The sequence below is a fragment of the Dreissena polymorpha genome, chromosome 7 (assembly GCF_020536995.1).
Source record: "Dreissena polymorpha isolate Duluth1 chromosome 7, UMN_Dpol_1.0, whole genome shotgun sequence".
Classification (NCBI taxonomy): Eukaryota; Metazoa; Mollusca; class Bivalvia; order Myida; family Dreissenidae; genus Dreissena; species Dreissena polymorpha.
This window is the reverse complement of record NC_068361.1, coordinates 33,172,404-33,194,570: the sequence shown is the minus strand read 5'-3', so window position 1 is coordinate 33,194,570 and position 22,167 is coordinate 33,172,404. Positions and strand designations below refer to the sequence as shown.

Genomic DNA, 22,167 nt, shown 5'->3' with positions numbered 1-22,167 from the left:
CATCACCCGTCTCCGACGGTTTCTTGTTTCCCTCAGGAAGTCAAACAGTTTTTTTTTTATTATTTTGGTATGTGTTGTTACTCTTGGTTATCCCCAAAGAGTTATTTCAAGACGGATAAGTTTAAGTCCCCTTTCTCCCCATTGTTTAGCTGCTTAATAACGGTGTGCGAAACACAAACCACTGTTGGCAATTTTGTCCGCAATTCCTTTGGAAACAATGTTATTTCTTTTGAGGTAATTGAGTGTTTCAATATTTTTTACACTGTTACATTGATAAATGTACTTATCATTTGCTAATTGAACAGTAGAGCTGTGCTCTGAAAATTGATGGTCTGTAACACCAACAGTTGTACATAACATCTGCAAGCTTTGCACGTCACCCAAAGCATTGTGAGCAGAATACTGTTCTTTGAGAAGATAACTCACAAGGTACACTTGGGAATATTTTTTAAAAACTTTGTGTGTTGCCTTATATAAAGATAGGGTGCAGCCATCATGTCGATGCCGTGTGCTAGTGTATATTTTATGAATTGTCGAACAGGTCCGGCACATGACAGATAGAGCTGACCCAAATCCATATCGATCCTAACGTATTTTATTATATACCTGTTTAATGCATTTTACAAAATACAGGTTGTTTCAATCGTTGAAATAAAAAATCCCGTATTACGCTACTCGCTGTTTCCAATTCCGTATTACCATACTAGCCGGACTACTTCGACCCATTTAATGACGTCACATTCCGCGCACCGAAAATATAAATATTTTATATTACGAAATATATTACGTAGTACATTGTGTGACGTCATTTCTGTGACGAAACACAATAGTGTTATCTAAACTCTCTGGAATTTAAGGACATGTCGGACGTGGTGTTTTTTAACTGTAAACTATTTATTAAAAATATCGAACGAATTCAAAACGTATTTTGGAGTGTGTGTTTATTATGCTTAAATGTTTATTTCGATAGGAATACAATAACATAGTGTTGTTTAAACTAAGTTTGGATAAAGACATGGAAGAATAGAAGTGGAAGTGCATGTCGTTTCAACGTTTTTGTTATAAACATCGGATTAAAGTTGTCAACTTAATTGGTATAAACATTGGATTAACGATGGCAGGTAAGCGTGTCGGAAACCTGTGTTTTCCCGGTTCGAATGTTTGCACGTTAATTTACATAAACTGTATTCATACGCGTCTTAAAAACTATGGCGTACCGTTTTAGTCATTGATTTGTTAGTTTTGTTTAAGTAAACTATACAATTGTCAACTGTTTTCGTTAGTTGTTGTATATAATAAAAGGAATATTACACAAGTCAATTATTCCAAGAGTTTGTATCACTCTCGTGGCTTGTGCTATTTCGCATCACACTCGAGGCTCCGCCTCTCGTGTGATACGTAATCACAGAAGCCACTCGAGTGATACAAAATCTTGGAACAATTGACTAGCGTACTATTCCGTATGCATTAGTCCAGTTTGATCTGGAGTAACACTTGCAACATTTATTTAACTGCTCAACAATATAAGCCAGCTTTACGATTCTTCTTCCCGATGGCACGGATGTTTCAGCCGAAGACTCAATTATAACTGTCTCTGACATTAGCTTAATGTCTTCCTCGATATTACTTATTGTATCCGAAACAATCGTATCCAAAACTGTGTGATTCTGTTGGACTTCGTCCGTTGTTGGTCTAATATCTGTCAGCCAGGTCTTCAGAAGATCGTATGACAAAACTCCTCGTTTAAAACGTTTTTGCGCTACAAATTTACCATTTCTGCGTGGCATCATGAAAAGGTCACGTAAAAAAGGCAGGTACAATGTTTCTTTTGACAAGGGAAGTTATATTTTTAAAGGAATATAATCCAAGGTAGAAGAAACTTCTATACATAGAAAATAAACGTTAAAGAGATTTGAGACAAAAGTGGATATATAATTTTTCTCTATAATAGCCGTTTTCCGAATGTTTTTATGCAACGCTTTGATATTTAGCTGATTTTGGTATTCGAGTTCACAAACATGCCCTACATGTATGTGAAGTGTGGAAATCGTTCAATTTCATTGAATTGTGTGAAAGTAATGGGCATTGGACTTTTTACAAACAGTTTATGCAATTATGTAAATCCACAATTGTGTCGATGTTTAATAACAAGTCTTCTGATATAGTATTTTAGATTGTTATTTGTCGACGTTTAAATTGTTCGTTACGTTTAACATCGAATACTTAGATCGCTAATTTAGTTTCAATAAAAACAAGATGTGTTTGTGAAACACTATGTTCCCCCATATCTTTGACCTTGAAGGATGACCTTGACCTCTCACCACTTAAAATGTGCAGCTCCATGAGATACACATACATGCAAAATATCAAGTTGCTATCTTCAATATTGCAAAAGTTAGGGCCAATGTTCAAGTATGACGCAAACAAACATACAAACCAACCAACCAACCAACAAATAACCCAACAAACCAACAAACAGACAGGACAAAAAACAATATGTCCCCCAGTATAGACTGGGGGACATAAACATTCTTTTTTTCTTTATTATTTATGGCCATTCACTTTTACAAAAGGTATTCATGAGGCAGTAAGCAAAAAAGAAAAAAACGTTTACCAGTGGAAAAAAGAGTACCCGCAATAATTGTGCTTTGAACGTGCATTTTTTTCAAGTACACATTCACTAAATCGAAATCACTCAAACGATTTTGTGTTGCAAATTGCGAACTTTTATTGCTTTAAACATTATACATTCGGGATTAAATAATTAATATAGTGTAAATGTGTAAAAAAGTTCGTAAGCGACTGTGTTTAAACATAGCTGGCAATTAATGCGTAATGCCTTTTTAGATCTTTTCAATTAAGTAGAAAATAATTGCAATAAAAACACGGATGTGCATCCGCTATCAACACCGAAGATATATTTTCACACAATTATTTAGCTTATCAATTACGTTATTTAAATGATGTCATTTCTACATATATTCAGTGACATGTTCGTATCTAAGGTAGAGATGTGCCATTCAAAAGTTATCTCCGAAGAGCGGCACTCGTTTTCCGTTCACCGTTATATCAATGCATACACGGTAGAATGGAACATATACCATTCCTATGTTAAAACATTTATGTTCGCAATATCAATACTGAAATATCAATATTTAAATAGGATTTTTGGTGTTTGTTAAATTTAGTACAAAGGAAGACGCTATCAATCTATTTGTATGTTTTCCGTATTTTGTGTTGGACGAAATTAAAAACGGGAATACTAACTAATATGTATTGACCATACGGTCAGTTTAAATACCATCTTTTCATTTTTTGTTCATCATGATAAATACGAAACAAAAAACAAAAAGATCAACACATCTTAGCTTGTATCGGGTTTTCAAATTAACCAAAACCAAAAACAAAATACAGAAAAGTATAATGTTTTCTTCATGGCGTTTTTTCTTAGTAAGAAATAAAAAACACAATACGAAATGATATATAGATCAGTACATGATATAAAGTTAGTGATATGCCTCTCATTTCATGGAACCAAACTCTACACTAAAAAATGATTTTAAAGAATGTCGTATGACTGGCATGTTTTATTAGTCCTTTTTTATTCTAAGTTTTCAGTAATCATTTATATAAACATGGTATTTCAGTTTTGTAATTAATCTCTGTGTAAACGCCGGCTCTTTCTTCATTCCTTTCTTAACAATACAGCTCAGCCTTATCTTTAATGCCTTGTTGTTATGAAAATATTTAGTTTTGCGAAGATAATAATTTATTTTTCTGAGAATAAATACTGCAGCAAAAATATTTACAGCTTGTATGCAGTTCAAAATAAAACACAAATGAAGAAGGATCAACAGATGATTACAATGAAATAATGCAAGTAGGTGGTATATTAAGTATTTATTTAGTAAACAAGCATATACATACTACATTAAACTTCTATGAACACATTGTAACACAATCTTTAAAGATATAGATCAGTACGAAACACCCTGATGTGAAAATTGCAGCAATAAAAATCAATGCAAACTTATTTCGATAATATATCGATAACAACTCAATCATTCGAAAATTATTTCGGTAGTGCAAAAATAGTGAAGTAGTTATTGATAATAGTTGTTTCATTGTTGTTATCGTTAAGTAAATTGAATAAATATATTAATTCAAATTATAAACGCAATATTTATATAATATAAAAGATTGAAAACACAACAACATCACAATATGAACTGAACAGTCAAACAAAAAAGACCCACGCAAGCCTTCAGCAATTTCCTCATCGAAAACCTCTCGAAAATTCTTCTGTTGAAAATAGCGAAGGTTCTATGTTTATATGAATCGGCATTTGTTTAAAGCAAATCAAACTTCCACTAAAATGAATTATCCTGCAAATGGACTGAGCTGAAATTGTGTGTCTAAAATTCATTGTGGGAATTACATATCACCAATAGACATGAAAAATAGACATGAAAAATAGACATGAAAAACAGACATGACCAATATACATGACCAATAGACATGACCAATATACATGACCAATATACATGACCAATAGTCATGACCAATAGTCATGACCAATAGACATGACTAATAGACGTGACCAATAGACGTTACGACTAGTCATTACCAATAGTCATGACCAATAGACATGACAATTAAACATGACCAATACACATGATCAATACACATAACCAATACACATGGCCAATAGACATGACCAATGCACATGACCAATACACATGACCAATAGATATCACCAATAGACATCACCAATAGACGTGACCAATAGTCATGACCAATAGACATGACCGATAGACATGACCAATAGACATGACCAATAGACATGACCAATAGTCATGACCAAAAGACATGACCGATAGACATGACCGATATACATGACCAATAGACATGACCAATATACATGACCAATAGGCATGACCAACAGGCATGACCAATAGACATGACCAATAGACATAACCAAACGATATGACCAATGGACATGACCAATAGACATAACCGATAGACATGAACAATACACATGACCAATATACAAGACCAATAAACATAAGCAATAGTCATGACAAATATACATGACCAATAGACATGACCAATAGACATGACCAATAGATATGACCAATTGACATGACCAATAGACATGACCAATAGACATGACCAATAGACATGACCAATAGACATGATCAATAGACATGACCAATAGACATGACCAATAGACATGATCCATAGACATGACAAATAGACATGACCAATAGACATATCCATATGACCAATAGACATAACTGATAGACATAATCGATAGACATGACCGATACACATGACCAATAGATATGACCAATAGACACGACCAATAGACATGACCAATAGACATGATCAATAGACATGATCAATAGACATGACCAATAGACATGACCAACATACATGACCAATAGACATGACTAATAGACATGACCAATAGACATGACCGATAAACATGACCGATATACATGACCAATAGACATGATCAATAGACAAGACCAATATACATGTCTATTAGACATGACTAATAGACATGACCAATATACATTACCCATAGACATGACCAATAGAGATGACCAATAGACATGACCAATAGACATGACCAATAGACATGACCAATAGACGTGTCCAATAAACATGACCAATAAACATGACAAATAGACATTACCAGGATTGAAATATGAACTATTCAAATATGGCTTGATTCTAAAGGGTTTATTGATAGCAAACATTTGTTTGATCCAACGAAATTACCTAAAATCATAGGGAAAATATTAACACGGAGCGATCAATGTCAGTTTTCTTGGTAATCGATAATATGTATTGGTATCCATTACAACAACTTTTTCGAGTACAAAACTGTCAAATGCAGTCGGCAGTGAAGAGGTCTTCAATGAAGTATGCATTTATCAGCTTCCTTGATGGTTACGCGCACTGCAGATAAAATTGTGTGTACAATTTCAACTACATGTCTCTTTCACAGACGACCTGTCTTAGACCGGTACACGTAGCATCTCCCCATCGCCATAGGGCAGGTCCACTCGTGAAAGCGCAATCTTCTCCGAAATTTTCCGGCTCACCCAACGCCCAATTAAAGTACGCAACCAATTTGCCGTCAATGGACGAGATCCACGTTTTATTTTTCAACTGGATGCCTATCCAAGCCTTTCTGTCAGATACGGCAATTTCTGAAATTTAAACCATCACTTTTTTACGATGCTGCGAAGCAGCTCGTCTAAGTTATCATACCATGAACAATTTCTTCACAATGGCGACATATGTTAAAGACCGAGCCAGTCCGATTGAGATAGCTCGATTTTTCTAATCGGCATACCTCGCTGATTATCATTGATTAAGGTTAAGAAAGCTCAGCTATAAATAGGACAGCATATTCTAAATAAAAGATTGAATTATAGTTTGAAAACGTTAATTTTAAATCAGTTATATTAAATCCATTATATGTTTATAGATCAATGAAACAACTATGCATTTTCTGTATTGTATTTGACATTTGTCATGATTCAGTAAATAAATTGCGAATTAAAACATGTATAATTAACGTTTAACGCGATCATGAGTGTAAAGAAAACGAATTATTTCGAACCTGCCATTTGCAAACGTTATAGCGAGTATGGTATATAATATAAAGAAGTGAAACTCCAGCTGCTAGAGCAGTATTGAATTTTCATTAAAACAATTAGTTGGTCCTTCATTTAAGGCAAGTGACCGTTTGCCCAAACAGTACAAAACAGCACAATACAGCACAATACAAACCAACATAAACACAAAATATGAATAAAGCTGGGGTCACCGCCTTGGAACGGTCAATGCAAAGCATTGGGGGTTTGAACCTGGTTATAGAGCGCTCAACCTCACACTTGGCCCAGTAATATTCATAATACATTTAAGTGTAAATAAAATTTAACGTCATAGCATTGTAACTCAAATTAAACAATAATAAAAGGGAATTAAAACGATTTCAATTTAATTACTATTTAATTACTCAATTGCATTGAAGATACAAGAGTAACAGAGTTACAACTTTTTGACGAACGATCAAATAAAACTATTAACAATTGTCAACTACATTCCTTCTTTATAGAAAAAGATTATACACAGCAAAATAGCCATGTGATATCTATGAAACTCGCTCTTATGCGTGCTTTCTCATTTTGCATATAACAATAAACTTTTCAAACAGAAATTACAGAGCCACTTCAGTGCACATACAATGTTTAATAAATCATTCGTTTGTTGGATATTTTTTGCTGTTTTAAACACATATTAGGCCATATCGCGGAGATCTAGTTAACCTTACCATGTGTTCATTAGCGAATCCACGTATTCAAGTCGTATTCGACTATGCGCTCATTCCTACTTTCGGGATTCATCATGAAATTACTGCCGTACTTAAAGAACAAACATGCCTAAGCGTATTGAATTAGAGAAAAAACAATAATCAAAAGAGAAAAAATGTATGTTCATGCACATTGGTATGTGAAATCACATCCGTACACATAACATCATAAACATAGGAAAGGAAACAAAACAATATATATTTTGGTATGATATTCATGTGAAATTAAAGAGCAAGGTGTAATAAAAGAGGTTATCAAGTTTTAAATATATCTGCAACGTAACGTTATGTTATAACCCACAGACGTTTTACTGTAACATAACTTTTTTTTAAAGATAAGTGGTACAGAAAATACACGTCGAATATCTGTTTAAAGATATTTCTTGTTATATTTGATCGAGAATGTAACCCGCCTCCCAGTTTTGCTGAATGGGTCAAGTTCCCCACGGGTACTACTTACCCGTATCCCCATATTTTTGTTCGTACCAAAATTTTTTCGTACCCAACTTTTTTTCGTACTCATTTTTTTGTTTCGTACCCAAAAATCATTTCGTACCCAAATTTTGTTTCGTACCCAATTTTTGTTTCGTACCCAAATTTTCTTTCGTTACCAAATTTTTGTTCGTACCCAATTTTTTTTGGCATAATTTTTGTACCCAAAATGTTCGTGCTCATTTTTTTCGTATCCAAAATGTTCGTTCCCACATACATAAGTGTGGTGATGTAGATAAACTTAAATTGATGCTTTTATATCCATCCTCTTCAAAAGCATCGTCACACCAGTACTGTCAGTACTTTGATTAAAATATATTGGCAAAATGTGATTACGTTTGTAGACACTATAAAACGTGTTCGTATTACTTATCATAATGTAATGATTTACAATCTTCACTAAATAACACTAACAAAAAAACCTTGTATCACAATGGAGTCGTCTGCAATATGCGTACGGCTATACTACTCTTTGTTACATGTATGTATACTCGTATAATTGAAACGATTGAAACACTACCAAAACAATTTACCTGGCAGGAAGTTTGAAGCGACATCTTTTTCCTCGGCCGAATCAATATACAGGACGTGCGCACTAACACCAAGACTCGAGCAATAATCCTAGGCAATTACATGTTTAAAGAATTATTTTATAAAATACGGTGATGATTATATAATGACGACAGTTCCAAAAAGTATGTTTAGTATTTTTATGGAAAATGCATTTATGATATGATTTATTATTTAACATTATGTTGGTGTTGATTAATTATGCCTACACACTATGCAAACAAATGCAAACAATAAAACGAATTTACCTTTGTTTGATTAAAGGTCATCAGTGTGGACGAATTCCACAGATAGCACGAGTCCAGGAGCGACAGCCATCCCGGATTACAGCGCACAACTGTAGAATATATATATACCGTGATAAATTCAAGACATTTAACTATTTTTTTATAATGTCACAACCAATGAATTACTACTGAACCTGCATATTATCAGTATTTACACTATTTTAACACTTATATTAACAACCAATTGTTTTGGTAATTTTTTTGTTATATTGTTCCGTTTGATAATAAATTTTGTTTCACGACTTTCTCATTCGCAATTCACAAGTAGAAAAGTTCAAATAGTATAAGAGTATCGTTTAAAACATATAATAAAATTACGACTTGATACAAAAGTTTACTTTGATATACTTTCAAACGATTTGATATTACACGTCAGCATAACCTTTAACGCGATGAATTGCGTAAAGTGTCGTCCCAGATTAGCCTGTGTAATCTGGGCAGCACCGGCTAATCTGGGACGACATTTTACGCACATGCATTAATTCCCCTTTTTAGAGAGCTTTTCCCATAATCAAATTTCAAGGCAAAATCAAATAGGAGAGTGCCCAATGAGGACAAGTGATGCCAGAAAGCGCGCAATAAAAACGATATAACATATCGCATCTTTTACTATACCGGTTCTGTAGCTGACACTTCCCGCCATAGGCATCAGCCTTGCATCGCCAGCCTTCCTGTATCGAGAACGGCATCTAACGCATTCAGAATGTTTGTAAAATACCGACTTGCAGCCGTCGGTTCTAGCGCATACGCGAGTGCACATCAGAATAGACTGTGCCAGAATTACATCGCCAATTTGTTCCGTAGCTGAACATTTGAAGCCCGAAAGAGCAGTATCCTCTGCAAACTGAACATTCCTTTGATTGCAGTTGACACCGATTACCAGCGAAACAAATATGACACAAACCTTGATTTCCATTATTTGTTTTGTTAGTTGGTACGTATTGTTCACAATTAATATGCTGGTATAGATTATTTATTTCATTTAATTATAAATTGCTTCACAGACGTGTGAGACGGAAACGCAATAAACTGACAACTAAATGAAAGAGAACACTAAACGAACCGAGCCGTATACGTTCAGCATTTGATTAGTTCGTACACTGAATGCGGTTATACAAATTGATATTTCTGAACTTTATTGATAACCACGCCTTCGTATATAATTTCAACCAACCGTCAACACCGAAAATTAGCTGATACCGATCTTATTGGCTTAAAACGTTGCCATTTATATTTCATCGTGTGACAGGCAGGATTCTCCACAGTAGTCGATATCCATATATGAAATTATTCATAACATGTCTACGGAGGAGGCCGGGCGGTAACGGAGGTGGCCGGGCCGTAACGGAGGTGGCCGGTCGGTTACGGGGGATGCCGGTAGGTATATTCTGAATCAGCAAACGAGTTATTGCATAACTCAAACTTTGATACATTGAGCGACATTGTGTACTATTTCCAATACTACATCGCCCATGAGCATGAACAATCAAATTGAACATTTCCAGAGAAAATGTTTTAATTATTAGCAAGTTCGATAAGCTATAAGCGCAGTGGTATAAGAAATGAAGTACGCAATGACGAGAACGTTAAAGAATTAGTGGTCTAATTGAAAGTGGAAAAGTGACTCAGCTGCGTTCGAAGTTTTTTAACTGGAACTTGTGAAATCGTCACTGGAAATTGACATTTGAAGAAATCGCATCTTTCATCACTATATTGAGTTATCATCAGCATCATTCCTTTGGCACACCGCAATATATGCATAATAGTGTTTCATAAATTTGATCCTTTTGAAATAATTCACCAACCGCCAATACTGAAATCGTACCTGCATAAAGGTCACATAAATAATTGTGCAGGATATTTTTTTATGACATGTTTGTTATAATTATTAATATAAACCAGTTTATTTTCAACTGAATATTGCAGCGAAAATCTAAGATTTATTGGGCCGCTGTCGAATCGGTTTTCTGGATAGAACATTTTTGATGAGTAAGAGATAGTGAAAACGCTCCCTCCGTGCAAACGAGGATCACACTGTGACTGTCTAGTAGCTAGACAGACATAGTTTCAAATTTGCCAACGCGAATTTGTGATAATAATTAAATATAACAATTTCTAATTCTGTATTATTTACACTTATTTATTTGTACATTATGTATAATCCAGTTTTGCCACAGTCCACTACATATAAAAAGATGAATCCGCCTGCCTGTTCAACAAATTGTAGCTCAAGTCATTCAATTACGGTAGCAATGTTGTCTTTTAACTCGCCAACACAAAAGGTCTTTACACATTAAAAATAAAGTTACATCTCTGTGGTTGATTGTAATATGTAACCTCTACTGCACTTAAATGCATTTTTATACAACTATGGATCACAGTTATTTTACATTCAAGTGCATCACCATATTATTACAAATTCAAATCACATTATCACGCATTTTTTTGTTATAAGGAGTAAACAGTTTATTATTGTTATAGATTCATTGTGTCTTTATACGCTAATGAGGATATTGTTCATGCATTTTAAATAGAATTATGCGCATGTTATATTACAGTTTTTACACCAATAACAGTACGATTGAGGCTGATTTCTTAAGAACTTGCACAAAAGTATTGCAATTGTATCATCGACGTTTTGGAATAACTCTTGTTTGTTCGAAAAGGGCCATTAAAGTTGCATACCCACACGTCATGTACATAGCGCATACTACTTATAATAGGCTGTATGTGATGGCGACCCTGATAAAAACCCCGGGCCGAAACTAGAAAAACCCGACAGGCAGCCGACGGGAGGTCAGCGTTCACTAGGTCGCTTCCGGGGCATAACTCATGATTGCCCAAAAGTGACCCTTTAAGGATTATACGAAATGGCCATGTAAAAAGCGCCCATTACGATAATTAGGCTGCATGTGACGCCGACCTTATTTAAAACACCAGTTCGAAACTAAGTCAGCTCGATAGGCAGCATACGGGAGGTCACTGTGAACTAGGTCGCTTCAGGGGGATAATTCTTATTCGTCTGAACCCACTTGCCATGTAAATAACGCATAATACGCTTAATAGGCTGTATAAGACGCCGACGCCGTAATAAATCCCCGGGCAAAACCTGTGTCAGCCTGACAGGCGGCCAGGTCACTTCCGGTGGATAACTCTTGTTTGTCCAAAAGGGGCCCTTAAAGGTGCATACCCGCTCGCTATAGGAAGAACGCACAAGTGGATAATATTTTCTTTAACTATGAACCAAACTTGCTAAATAGGCAAAATAAGCGTACTATTTAAGCTAAATAGGTTAAATAGCCTTAAAAGGATGTACGTTTCAACGAATTTACTTAACCTGCTAAATAGTCTAAAAAGGGCTAGTAGGTTTACTTCACATATGTCTATTTTTTCTCACCCATTCTCATACTGATGAACCAACTCTCTGCGCCACACAATATAAAGAAGTGAAATTCCAGCTGCTGGAGCAGTATTGAATTTTCATTAAAAATTAAAAAATAATAAAAACACAATACCGCCACCAGCCTCTGAAGGCTGAAAATATAACAACATCGAAGATATGTACGGGGATACACGCTACTGCATCCACGCAGCACACATCAAACTGTTGTGCAATGCAATATAAAGAAGTGAAACTCCAGCTGCTGGAGCAGTATTGAGTTTTCATTAAAAATTAAAAAATAATAAAAACACAATACCGCCACCAGCCTCTGAAGGCTGAAAATATAACAACATCGAAGATATGTACGGGGATACACGCTACTGCATCCACGTAGCACACATCAAACTGTTGTGCAATGCAATATAAAGAAGTGAAACTCCAGCTGCTGGAGCAGTATTGAATTTTCATTAAAAATTAAAAAATAATAAAAACACAATACCGCCACCAGCCTCTGAAGGCTGAAAATATAACAACATCGAAGATATGTACGGGGATACACGCTACTGCATCCACGCAACACACATCAAACTGTTGTGCAATGCAATATAAAGAAGTGAAACTCCAGCTGCTGGAGCAGTATTGAATTTTCATTAAAAATTAAAAAATAATAAAAACACAATACCGCCACCAGCCTCTGAAGGCTGAAAATATAACAACATCGAAGATATGTACGGGGACACCCTAAGAGATAGAATAAAAGGCAGGGTAGATCCGCAGACTGTCATGACAGGACAGGGTCCATTATTCTCCACTGAAGAGGAAGAAAAACTTGTCGACCATGTTAAATATATGGAAAACCTTGGGTATGGTTTCACAATAACTGAGGTTGTAACCAAGGCAACTGACTATGCAGTGTTCTTGAAGAAGCGAACACATGACAACCCATTGTCATTCAAGTGGTTTCATGGTTTCAGACGACGTTGGCTTGAAATAAAGGTGATGAAACCTAGAGCCCTTAGTCAGTGCAGAGCAAAATCCACAACGAAGCAGGCAGTATACTCATACTTTGACAATTTAAAAACTGTCATCAAAAATAATAATCTACAAAATAAGCCGTAATGTGTATGCAACATTGATGAGAAAGGTATACAAACTGAACACTCTCCCCCATATGTTGTCAGTGGCAAGGCATGTGTCCCGGCCATAACCTCATCAAGGGTAAGGAATCACCACAATCATTGGTGGTGGCAATGCGTTAGGAACACAAGGGACAGCGCATGAATGAAGACTTGTTTCAAGCTTTAACTGCTGGCTCTGCTTGCATTATGTCTAAAAGTAGTTAGTCCAATTTTACCATATTCCTTGAGTACTTGGAACGCAATTTTGTACGCTATATTCAAAGGCAAAATGCAAGTCAGCCAATCCTATTGATATTTGATGGACACAAGTTACAAATCAATGTTCCTGTACTAGAATGGGCACAAAATAATAATGTGCGTTTGTTTGTGCTTCCTGCCCATACAAGCCATTGCCTACAACCCTTGGATATTGGATGCTTTGGTCCATTACACAAGATGTATAATAACATGTGTCAAAAATTTGTGAGGGACTACCCATCTTCCAAAATCACTAAATTCAATGTAGCTGCATTGGCTTCATATGCAAGTCAAAGCACTTTCTTACAACAATCTAAAGGTGTCTTTTCAGAAAGCTGGTATATATCCTCTTGACAGAACAGCAGTCCCTGTTGACAACTTCAATCCCTCCGAGCAATATGTCGGTTTAGACCCTACACCTGTCTCAGCTGCTGAACAGTCTGACGTTGACTCCTATTGCAAGGCTGCAGAGTCTGTTATTGATCAAACGAAACAATATAACAAAACATCAATCAATAAAACACTAAGTAGTGTTGTTTCCGGGCAAGAAATAACCCGATCAGACATATGTCAGGAAATTTTTAGCAAAGCACAGTCCCAGCCTTTATGTGAACCGCAAGCACCCAAGAAGCGCAAAAACAATTCCAACCTGAAAATCTTTAAAAGGTCTGTCAGCTCACAAAATAACAAACAATCCTGTTGTTTTCCCATTCCAGAACCTGTTCCTGGTCCATCAAACATAAACTTAAACCTTCAATCAGATTCATATTCAGATGACTATGACTCTGATATTGCTGACGAGGATAAGTGCTGCGTTTGCAAGCAGTTTCAACCTGATAAACTGAACAATTGTGTGTCCCTTGTGATCACGAAATGGGCACAGTGTGACTTCACTGGCTGCAAACATTGGACACATCTCATATATTGCTGCAAGGAGCGAGTCATTCGGCGCAATGACATATTTATCTGCCCTTGTCATGGCCAATCAAGCACTGAAGAATAAAAGCATCAGTATAAACATGATCTGTTTAAGTAGTTAAATGTTTAAAGTTATTAACTGTTTCAAATTTTATCGTTTTGGACCAAAAGTTGCGAACTATACTGTATTTGTGTACACGGTTCGAAAGCTGGTTCTCTTAGAAGGCGGCCGTATTGGATTTTTTGTCACAGGGTGATGGAAATTACCTAGTATATTTCAATGTTATGATTTGGGATATGCACACTTAAATCCATTCAGGTATGTATTAAACATTATATTTTTTTGGAGGAATTGTTTATTTCGTTGTTATTGTTATAAACAAACTATTATTTGATTGCATCTTATATTAAGGGGTTCGAAAGCCGGTTCGTCCACGCTACTTAGACCGCTCGGCCATCCTGCCAATTATATATGGGTGACGTGTTTTATATTTTATATAAGCAATCTTCGTAGTTTCACAGAATTTAACGACAACAACAGAACTCTCCAAATTATTCAATCGTTTTGCGTCGCAACGCTTTATAATTTTCAGGTGTTTAAATCGTCAAAAGATGCATATAATGGCTATATTAGACTATGGTAAATGTTCAGTTTTACTGTTTCCTCACAAATATCATAACTAAAACAAAAATTTGCGAATCTGAAACAACTTTTTTCAATTTTGTCAATTTACCAAAACGTGGAAAGATCCCTTTAAGGTTTGTATGGGACTAAAGATAAGGGCACTGCTGAGTTTTGATCGGCGGTCAACAGAAACAAGGAAATTATAAGGAGATGTAAATATAAGCAATGACAACTACATGGTGGATAATTGTATAAAGCATGATGAGACGGAATTTTGTTCTGCGTGTTTCAAGAGTGGGCCAATTCAGGGTGTCTATCATATTAGTTAATGAGCTTGTATTGTAACGAATATGGCTGCACGTCTTTGTACATTTTCCAGTTGATGTATATTAGCTTCTTCATGTGTGTCCCAGACAATGGAGGAGTATTCTAACTTTGGTCATACTATTGCTTTGTAAGCATGATCTTAAACTCTTGATGATATCATTTTTTAGGTTGCGGCGAAGAAATCCAAGTGCCTGGTTTGAATTATTATTGTTTGCGTAAATGTTTATCCCATTTTAGGTTACTTTCTAGTGTAAGATATTTGACCTAGATATTTGGCGTGATTTTCTTTTCTAAGGATGTGATCATGTAGTTTATATGAGACGATTATAGGATATCTGTTTTTAGTAATGCTGTGGATTGAATATCAGGGTGGATTTTTATAAACCGGTCCTGCTCCCATCGAAAAGAAGCTTCAAAATCTATCTGGGGGTTATGGGCGTCTTTTTGATAAGTTGAATGGTTGTTGTTTTTTTGCTCGGAAAACCCATGCGGCCGTTTTGACGCAAATAATATTTAATAAAACATTTTAAGTTTTTAAAAAATTTATTTTTTATGCAAGTTTATATATATATATATATATATATATGTATATTTATATATTGTAATTATATGTATTTTATTAGTCTTTATTTTAAAATTGAGTGGATAAACACTATTTGCACATTTTATCTCATGTTCATTATGCTATATTGTATTATAATTCTTTTTTTTTTTATTTTAATCACAGAAACAACGAACCTGTAAGTTGCGACCACACATTTGGATGGGTCGTGATCATTCGCCCAAATTCTTTGCGGCACAGTTCTAGCCTCGTCAGTTGACCGGTCAGAGTTTTGTCTGCCTCTCCACTAACTAATGTCTTCCTCTACATCCCAGCAAAGCTCGACATCACCCAATCTAATATTTTTTTGGAAAGGTAAATTTTTGTTTTTCGAAGTTAGTTTTGTATCTTATTGTTTTATATTTGAATGGAATAGATCTAAAGTAAAATTATTTGTTTACTTATAAATTCTTGATTTTTTATAACTCAATCAGTTGTTTAATTTTCTGTTGATTAAGTTTATTCTTAAGGCTTCTTTTATAATTTTAGGTTGATTGCCAGCGAAAACATTAGGTCCATTTTATTCCTAAAGTATCAAAGCTATTGCTTTCATACTTGCAACACTAACTTACTATCATAAGGTGACTGCGCAGGCAATGTTATGTAACTCTGACTGGCATTTTGACAGAATTAGGGCCCCTTTTATACTTAGCAAAATTGAAAATTGGGTTAAGTTTTGTGTTTTGGTCCATTTTACTCCTAAAGTATCATAGCTATTGCTTTCAGACTTGGAACACTTGCTAACTATCATAAGGGGACTGTACAGGACAAGTTGTATAACTCTGGTTGGCATTTTGACGGAATTATGGCCCTTTTTGACTTAGTTACTTTGAATATATTGTTAAATTTTGTGTTTAGATGCACTTTACTTCGAAAGTATCAAGGCTATTGCTTTCATGAGGGTACTGTACCTGGCAAGTCGAATTAGACCGTGACCTTTGAATGACCTTGAATCTCAAGGTCAAATAAATAAATTTTGCTTAAATTGCCATAACTTCTTTATTTAGGATCCGATTTGATTCATACTTTGACAAAACAACATTTACCTGACACATCACAATTGACTCCACCCAAACCATACCCCACGCCCCACCCCAGAATTCCTTCCCCCCTCAAACAATTTTTTTTCATTTGTTTTTCTTATTTTTTTTAATATCATCTATTAAATGACCAAACCCCACATTATTCCATCCTCTCCATCCCCCACTCAAAAATATTTTTTTTGAAACATGGTAAAAAACCCACAAATATTTATTTTTATTTTATTTTTGAAAGACCGTCTAACCATCCCACCCAAGCGATTGCTTGGAATATAATCTTATTAGTTTGTTTCATGTCTTTACACATGTTCAATATATTGTGGAAAATATACCTGAACTAAGAATCGTCTATAATGTACCACTTCGTTAGAACATAAGCGATCAATATGTTTCAATTATTGTCTTCTTCCAGTTAGAATAGGACTATATTACCTTGACTGTATCGAATATGAACAATTTCCCCATGATGGCTTACGTTATACTGTCGATCCCTCAAAAAGTCGAGCGCGCTGTCTTCTGAAATGTACCTAGAGCACTCTTGATCTCGATTAACATACATTATACGCTTGAATAATTAATTCGTTTACATCCATTTTATTCGTGCACGTTTTGCACGAGTTTATTGAGGCCTCAACAAAATACTTAATGAGAAATGCTTGAATCTATTCAAATCGCTTTCAGTACGGAAACAAATATATTCATCGTATCGGTATTTTAATATATTAATGCATGAAGGTCAGTGGAGGGTGCACTTGTTTTGCTGCAATTAGTAAATACTGGCTAAACCATTTTCACAACACACGAATATTTAACTAAACATGTTTGCTCTTTCGGCTATGAAATACGTCTCATATGAAACCATATGATGTTAATTTTCTACTAAATGAATATACAAGCTTCAGTCTTCTTATTTATTGCGTTTCCTAACTCAGTTGTTATATTTGTATATCGGTTTATTTAATGTCTTTGTATTGAAACTATTTAACCGCCCTTACATAAATTAAAATGTTGCCGCTATGTAGCGGCAATGTCGCGGCTACAAAGCCGCTACCATTTGTTTTGTAGCCACAACTACTAGACAGAAAGTTGCAATGTGGCAATCTTATGGCTATTAGTGGCCGCTAGCGGCTCAAAGTAGCCAGAAGATGGCCAAAACATATTCTTGTATCAAAAAAGTGCAATTATGAGCCAGATGGTAGCCACAACCAATATTAATCTTGAAAACACAAGGCGCTTATAGTAGCCACTAGTGGCTCTTAGTAGCCAGAAGGTGGCCAGAACATTTTCTCTGTCAATAGAAAGGCACTTGTGAGTCAGAAGGTAACCATAATTGTAGAATGACATCATAGTTTGTATGATGTCATGACGCAGACAAAAATCAAAATGGCTGAGGAATCTGACAAACAAAAAGAAGTTACTGGGGAAGAGTTTAAGTCATTGTAAGTAAGTTGTGGTGATTAATTACAGTTTCAAGTGGTATATAATAATGAAAAAGCATGGTTATGGAAATAAAAACTTGCATTATTGAAATATTAAATTTGATTTTTCATACTCAAAAATGGACGTCTGTTTCAAGTTTTAACACTGACCTTTTTCTGTGACATTTGATTCGGCTTAAAACACAGCTTTTGAATAAAAATCATGTTTTCATTCATGTGTTGAAGGTTTGTATCTATACTTATTTATTATAACATAATTTATTTTTACATTTCAATTGTTGTTTTTAAACAAAAGCAGTAAAATTACATATATTAGAGCAAGATTATTTTTTATTTCTGGATTATTTCAAAAGGTTGTCATGATGTTTTAATTCTAGCTGTTGGGATGGCCGTTTGTCAAGTAAACATAAAAGACAAAAGCAATCCATATATATTCTTTCAAAGAGGGTTTCTGATAAAAAATAAATAATGTTGCAGTGTTTCAGATTGGCCCCACTTTCCTCAGGACAGCCTCAGGTGTCCTAAATGGTCAATTTTTTTCCAAACATTTGTCCTAAATCATGAAAAAACTTTCAGAAAGTTTTGTTACCGTAAAGTTAATACAAAAAAACAAGTCAAAACTAAATCCAATAACAATTAACTTCAAATAATACTTAACTATAGACTGTAGAGAGTTTTTTAGTAGAAAATGCATTGGTTTGCAATTTATAATATGGTATTGAAGGTTCATATATGTTCATGGCTGTGAAGGAATGCAATCATTACACTCTGGAACAGCAGACGATTTATTTCATATATCTTGCGGAGCTATCCCAGAACTAGTAGCGGCAACGTAGCCGCAAAGTGTAGCGGCAACATAGCCGCAACTAGTAGCGACAACATAGCCACAACTAGTAGCGGCAACGTAGCAAGAACTAGTAGCCACAGTAAAGCCAGACCTAGTAGCGGCAACATAGCCAGAACTAGTAGCGGCAACCTAGCCGCAATTTGTAGCCAGAAAGCTCATTTGCATACGAAAAACTACTTTGCCGCTACATAGCGGCAACTAGTAGCGGCAACTTAGCCACAACATAGCGGCAACTTAATAACATATGTTCTCAATATATGCACACACTAATAAACCCTATTATATTTTAAAACCAACATATTCTTTCAACAGTTTCTCAAAATGTAAACAGTATCTCAAACGTCAAAAACATGTACGTCATGCTTATTTCAAAGTTAACAGTTAATCCCCGCCATATACCACACAGTTGTTTCATACATTTTCAATGCCGTCTCAATAAGAAATACTTTATACCCTTAATATCACTTATTTCTTGAAAACTGCACCCATAAATGACACATCTTTCTTGAAAGTTACTGATTTATGATAAAATTTAAAGAAATTCTCAACGATCTCCAACCACCAGTGTCTAGAATATTTTTCAAGGAACAATTACACCGAAAAGTTGCAGATGTTGAAGAGTATCGGTACGAGTGTGCTTTAAATACAGTGACATCGATACCAGCCATTTGCAAAACACATTTAAACCATCTAGCTAGTGTGCTCGAGGTTACAGCCAAAAAAGTAGCATATGAAATAAATAACTGAAAATTAAGTCTTAAAGGCTTAGTAACCTTAATATACTGTTTTAATGTATGGTAAGCACAAACACGTTCATCCGTAAAATAATCCAACTTCAGGCTTAAATTATTACTTTTCCGATTTTTTTTTAAAGATTTTAGAAGATTTGGAAAATAGAACACTGCATATCTTTTATAAACCTTCATATAGTTCAAATTCAGTGAATTCAAGGTCCGTGCCCTTGGTCCGTTGCCAAAGCAATTAACGCAATCAACTTTAGGGTTAACGTTTTTAAACGTTTTTAAACTTAAATCTTCTGAAGAAAACCACGATGATAGTAAACTCCAACTACTGTCACATACCATGTGAAATAATACTTGGGTAAATGTGGCTTCTTCACAAAGCTCCCTTCATAAAACGACTAATTAATGTCGGATTTGAACACCACTTATTTCCCAGGATCATACGAGTCTGAAGTAACATCGTTTTGTGGGTATTAATCACTGAATAATACTTCGTGTCTTTGAACATCGAGTACAAATAATCAATTACCGTTACCTCAGATGTTTTATCGGAACGGTTACCTGTCCTATCACACCAAAGAACCCATCGTTTCCATGCCAACTGATATTGTTTGGAGGTACCTTCTAACTTCTTTCTGAAGGCCTTGGTCTTGTAAACATCGGCTGATAGTTGCACTGCGGCCATGGTCATCATCTTTCCAAGTTGGTGTACTATTCCGTCGTGTGCAAGTTACAACAAGTTCCTGTGGCTTGGTAATCTGATAGGAATATACATCAAAAGATCTAACACCAAAGGAAACCAAAATTGTGATCGCCACAAAGGCATGATCAAAAAAGCTCTTTCCACCTGATCTTGAATTAGTTTATTCACCACCCTGCCAATCAAAGAAAAAGGTGAGAATAAATAAGGTTCATAACCTGTCCACGTGAACAAGAAAGCATCATTTTTGAAACCACCTGGAGACGGACCATAGGTAACATATTGATCAATCTGAAAGTTTCATCTAGATGCAAACATATCTATATCCGGTGTAAAACAGTCAAAACAGACTCGTTGAAAAACATCTTTTTTCAACATCCGCTTATTTGATCCCGTAAAATTTCTGGAATAAATGTCTGCTTGGTAATTTTCTGAACCTTTAATATAAGAAGCTGATATATAAATATTCCTATCCAAGCACCAGGTCCATATTTCAAATGCTAACTCATTCAACAGGAAAGAGATCATGCCTCCCATATCATTGATATATGCTACGGCAGAAACAGTGTCTGAACATACATGAATGTGTGAATCTGTAATATTTTTGTACAAAGATGTAATACCAAAGAAAATGGCCTGAAGCTCAAGATAGTTATTTTGATTCTGAGCTTCCTTTCTTGACCAACCGCCATTAACGTAACATGTTGTGTTCTTATCAAAACAAGAACAACAACTCAAACTTGCATCTGTTTGGCATGTAATGTCAACGTTTTTTGGCCCAATTGCTTTCCCATTCTTGCTTATGACATTTTGAATCCACCAATTTATTTCTTAAATACTTTTATCATCCAAAGTAATTGTATTGTCATAATTCAAGATATGACACAAAGCTGAAATTTTACTTTTTTCCAAATTTCTGTAATGCAAAGGTGCTTCGAATACAGCAAAAAATGCATTTATCAGTAACCCAATAAAGGGAGCTAACTCTCTGACTACAATTATTTCTGCTTTTAACAACAATGTTGCTTTAAAAGGGATCTTTTGTACTTTTTCTTCTGTCAAGAAAACTTTGAATTGAACTAAATCTAAAATACAACCAATTTGGAAAAGTTAACTTACGACTTGATTTTTCAGCTCACAACAAAATTGACACATACGATCAATTTGCACCTAAAATAACGGCACATATAAGAGTGACTAACATAAATACCGGTAGACTTGAGCCACGCTCTGGGAAAATGGGGCTCAATGCATGTTCGTGAAGTGTCGTCCTAGATTAGGTTGTAAGGCTAATCAGGAATGACACTTTCCGCATAAGCTGGATTTGTGCTAAGAAGGGGCTTCTTTTAAACGGAAACTAGACAAACTACAATAACATGCGTAAAGCAAGATTTTCCTAGAGTTAGGCTAAATTACAGAAAATAACTTAC

General features: G+C 35.2%; 1 protein-coding gene across 1 annotated transcript; it reads right to left on the bottom strand.

Moving 5' to 3' along the window:
* Positions 1-5,997: 5,997 nt before the first annotated feature.
* Positions 5,998-9,657, bottom strand: LOC127839613 (C-type lectin BfL-2-like). Its single transcript, XM_052368001.1, has 4 exons — positions 9,355-9,657; positions 8,701-8,789; positions 8,416-8,503; positions 5,998-6,221 (listed from the first exon to the last, which is right to left on the bottom strand). The coding sequence occupies exons 1-4, from the start codon at positions 9,653-9,655 to the stop codon at positions 5,998-6,000; spliced, it is 702 nt and encodes a 233-aa protein (XP_052223961.1). The 5' UTR covers positions 9,656-9,657.
* Positions 9,658-22,167: the final 12,510 nt, after the last annotated feature.

Coding starts and splice junctions, on each gene's coding strand:
- LOC127839613 (XM_052368001.1), bottom strand. CDS start 9,655: ATGGAAATCAAGGTTTGTGTCATATTTGTTTCGCTGGTAATCGGTGTC. Junction 8,790..9,354: donor AAGTGTCAGCTACAGAACCG/GTATAGTAAAAG, acceptor TATATTCTACAG/TTGTGCGCTGTAATCCGGGA. Junction 6,222..8,415: donor CGCTTCAAACTTCCTGCCAG/GTAAATTGTTTT, acceptor TTTAAATTTCAG/AAATTGCCGTATCTGACAGA.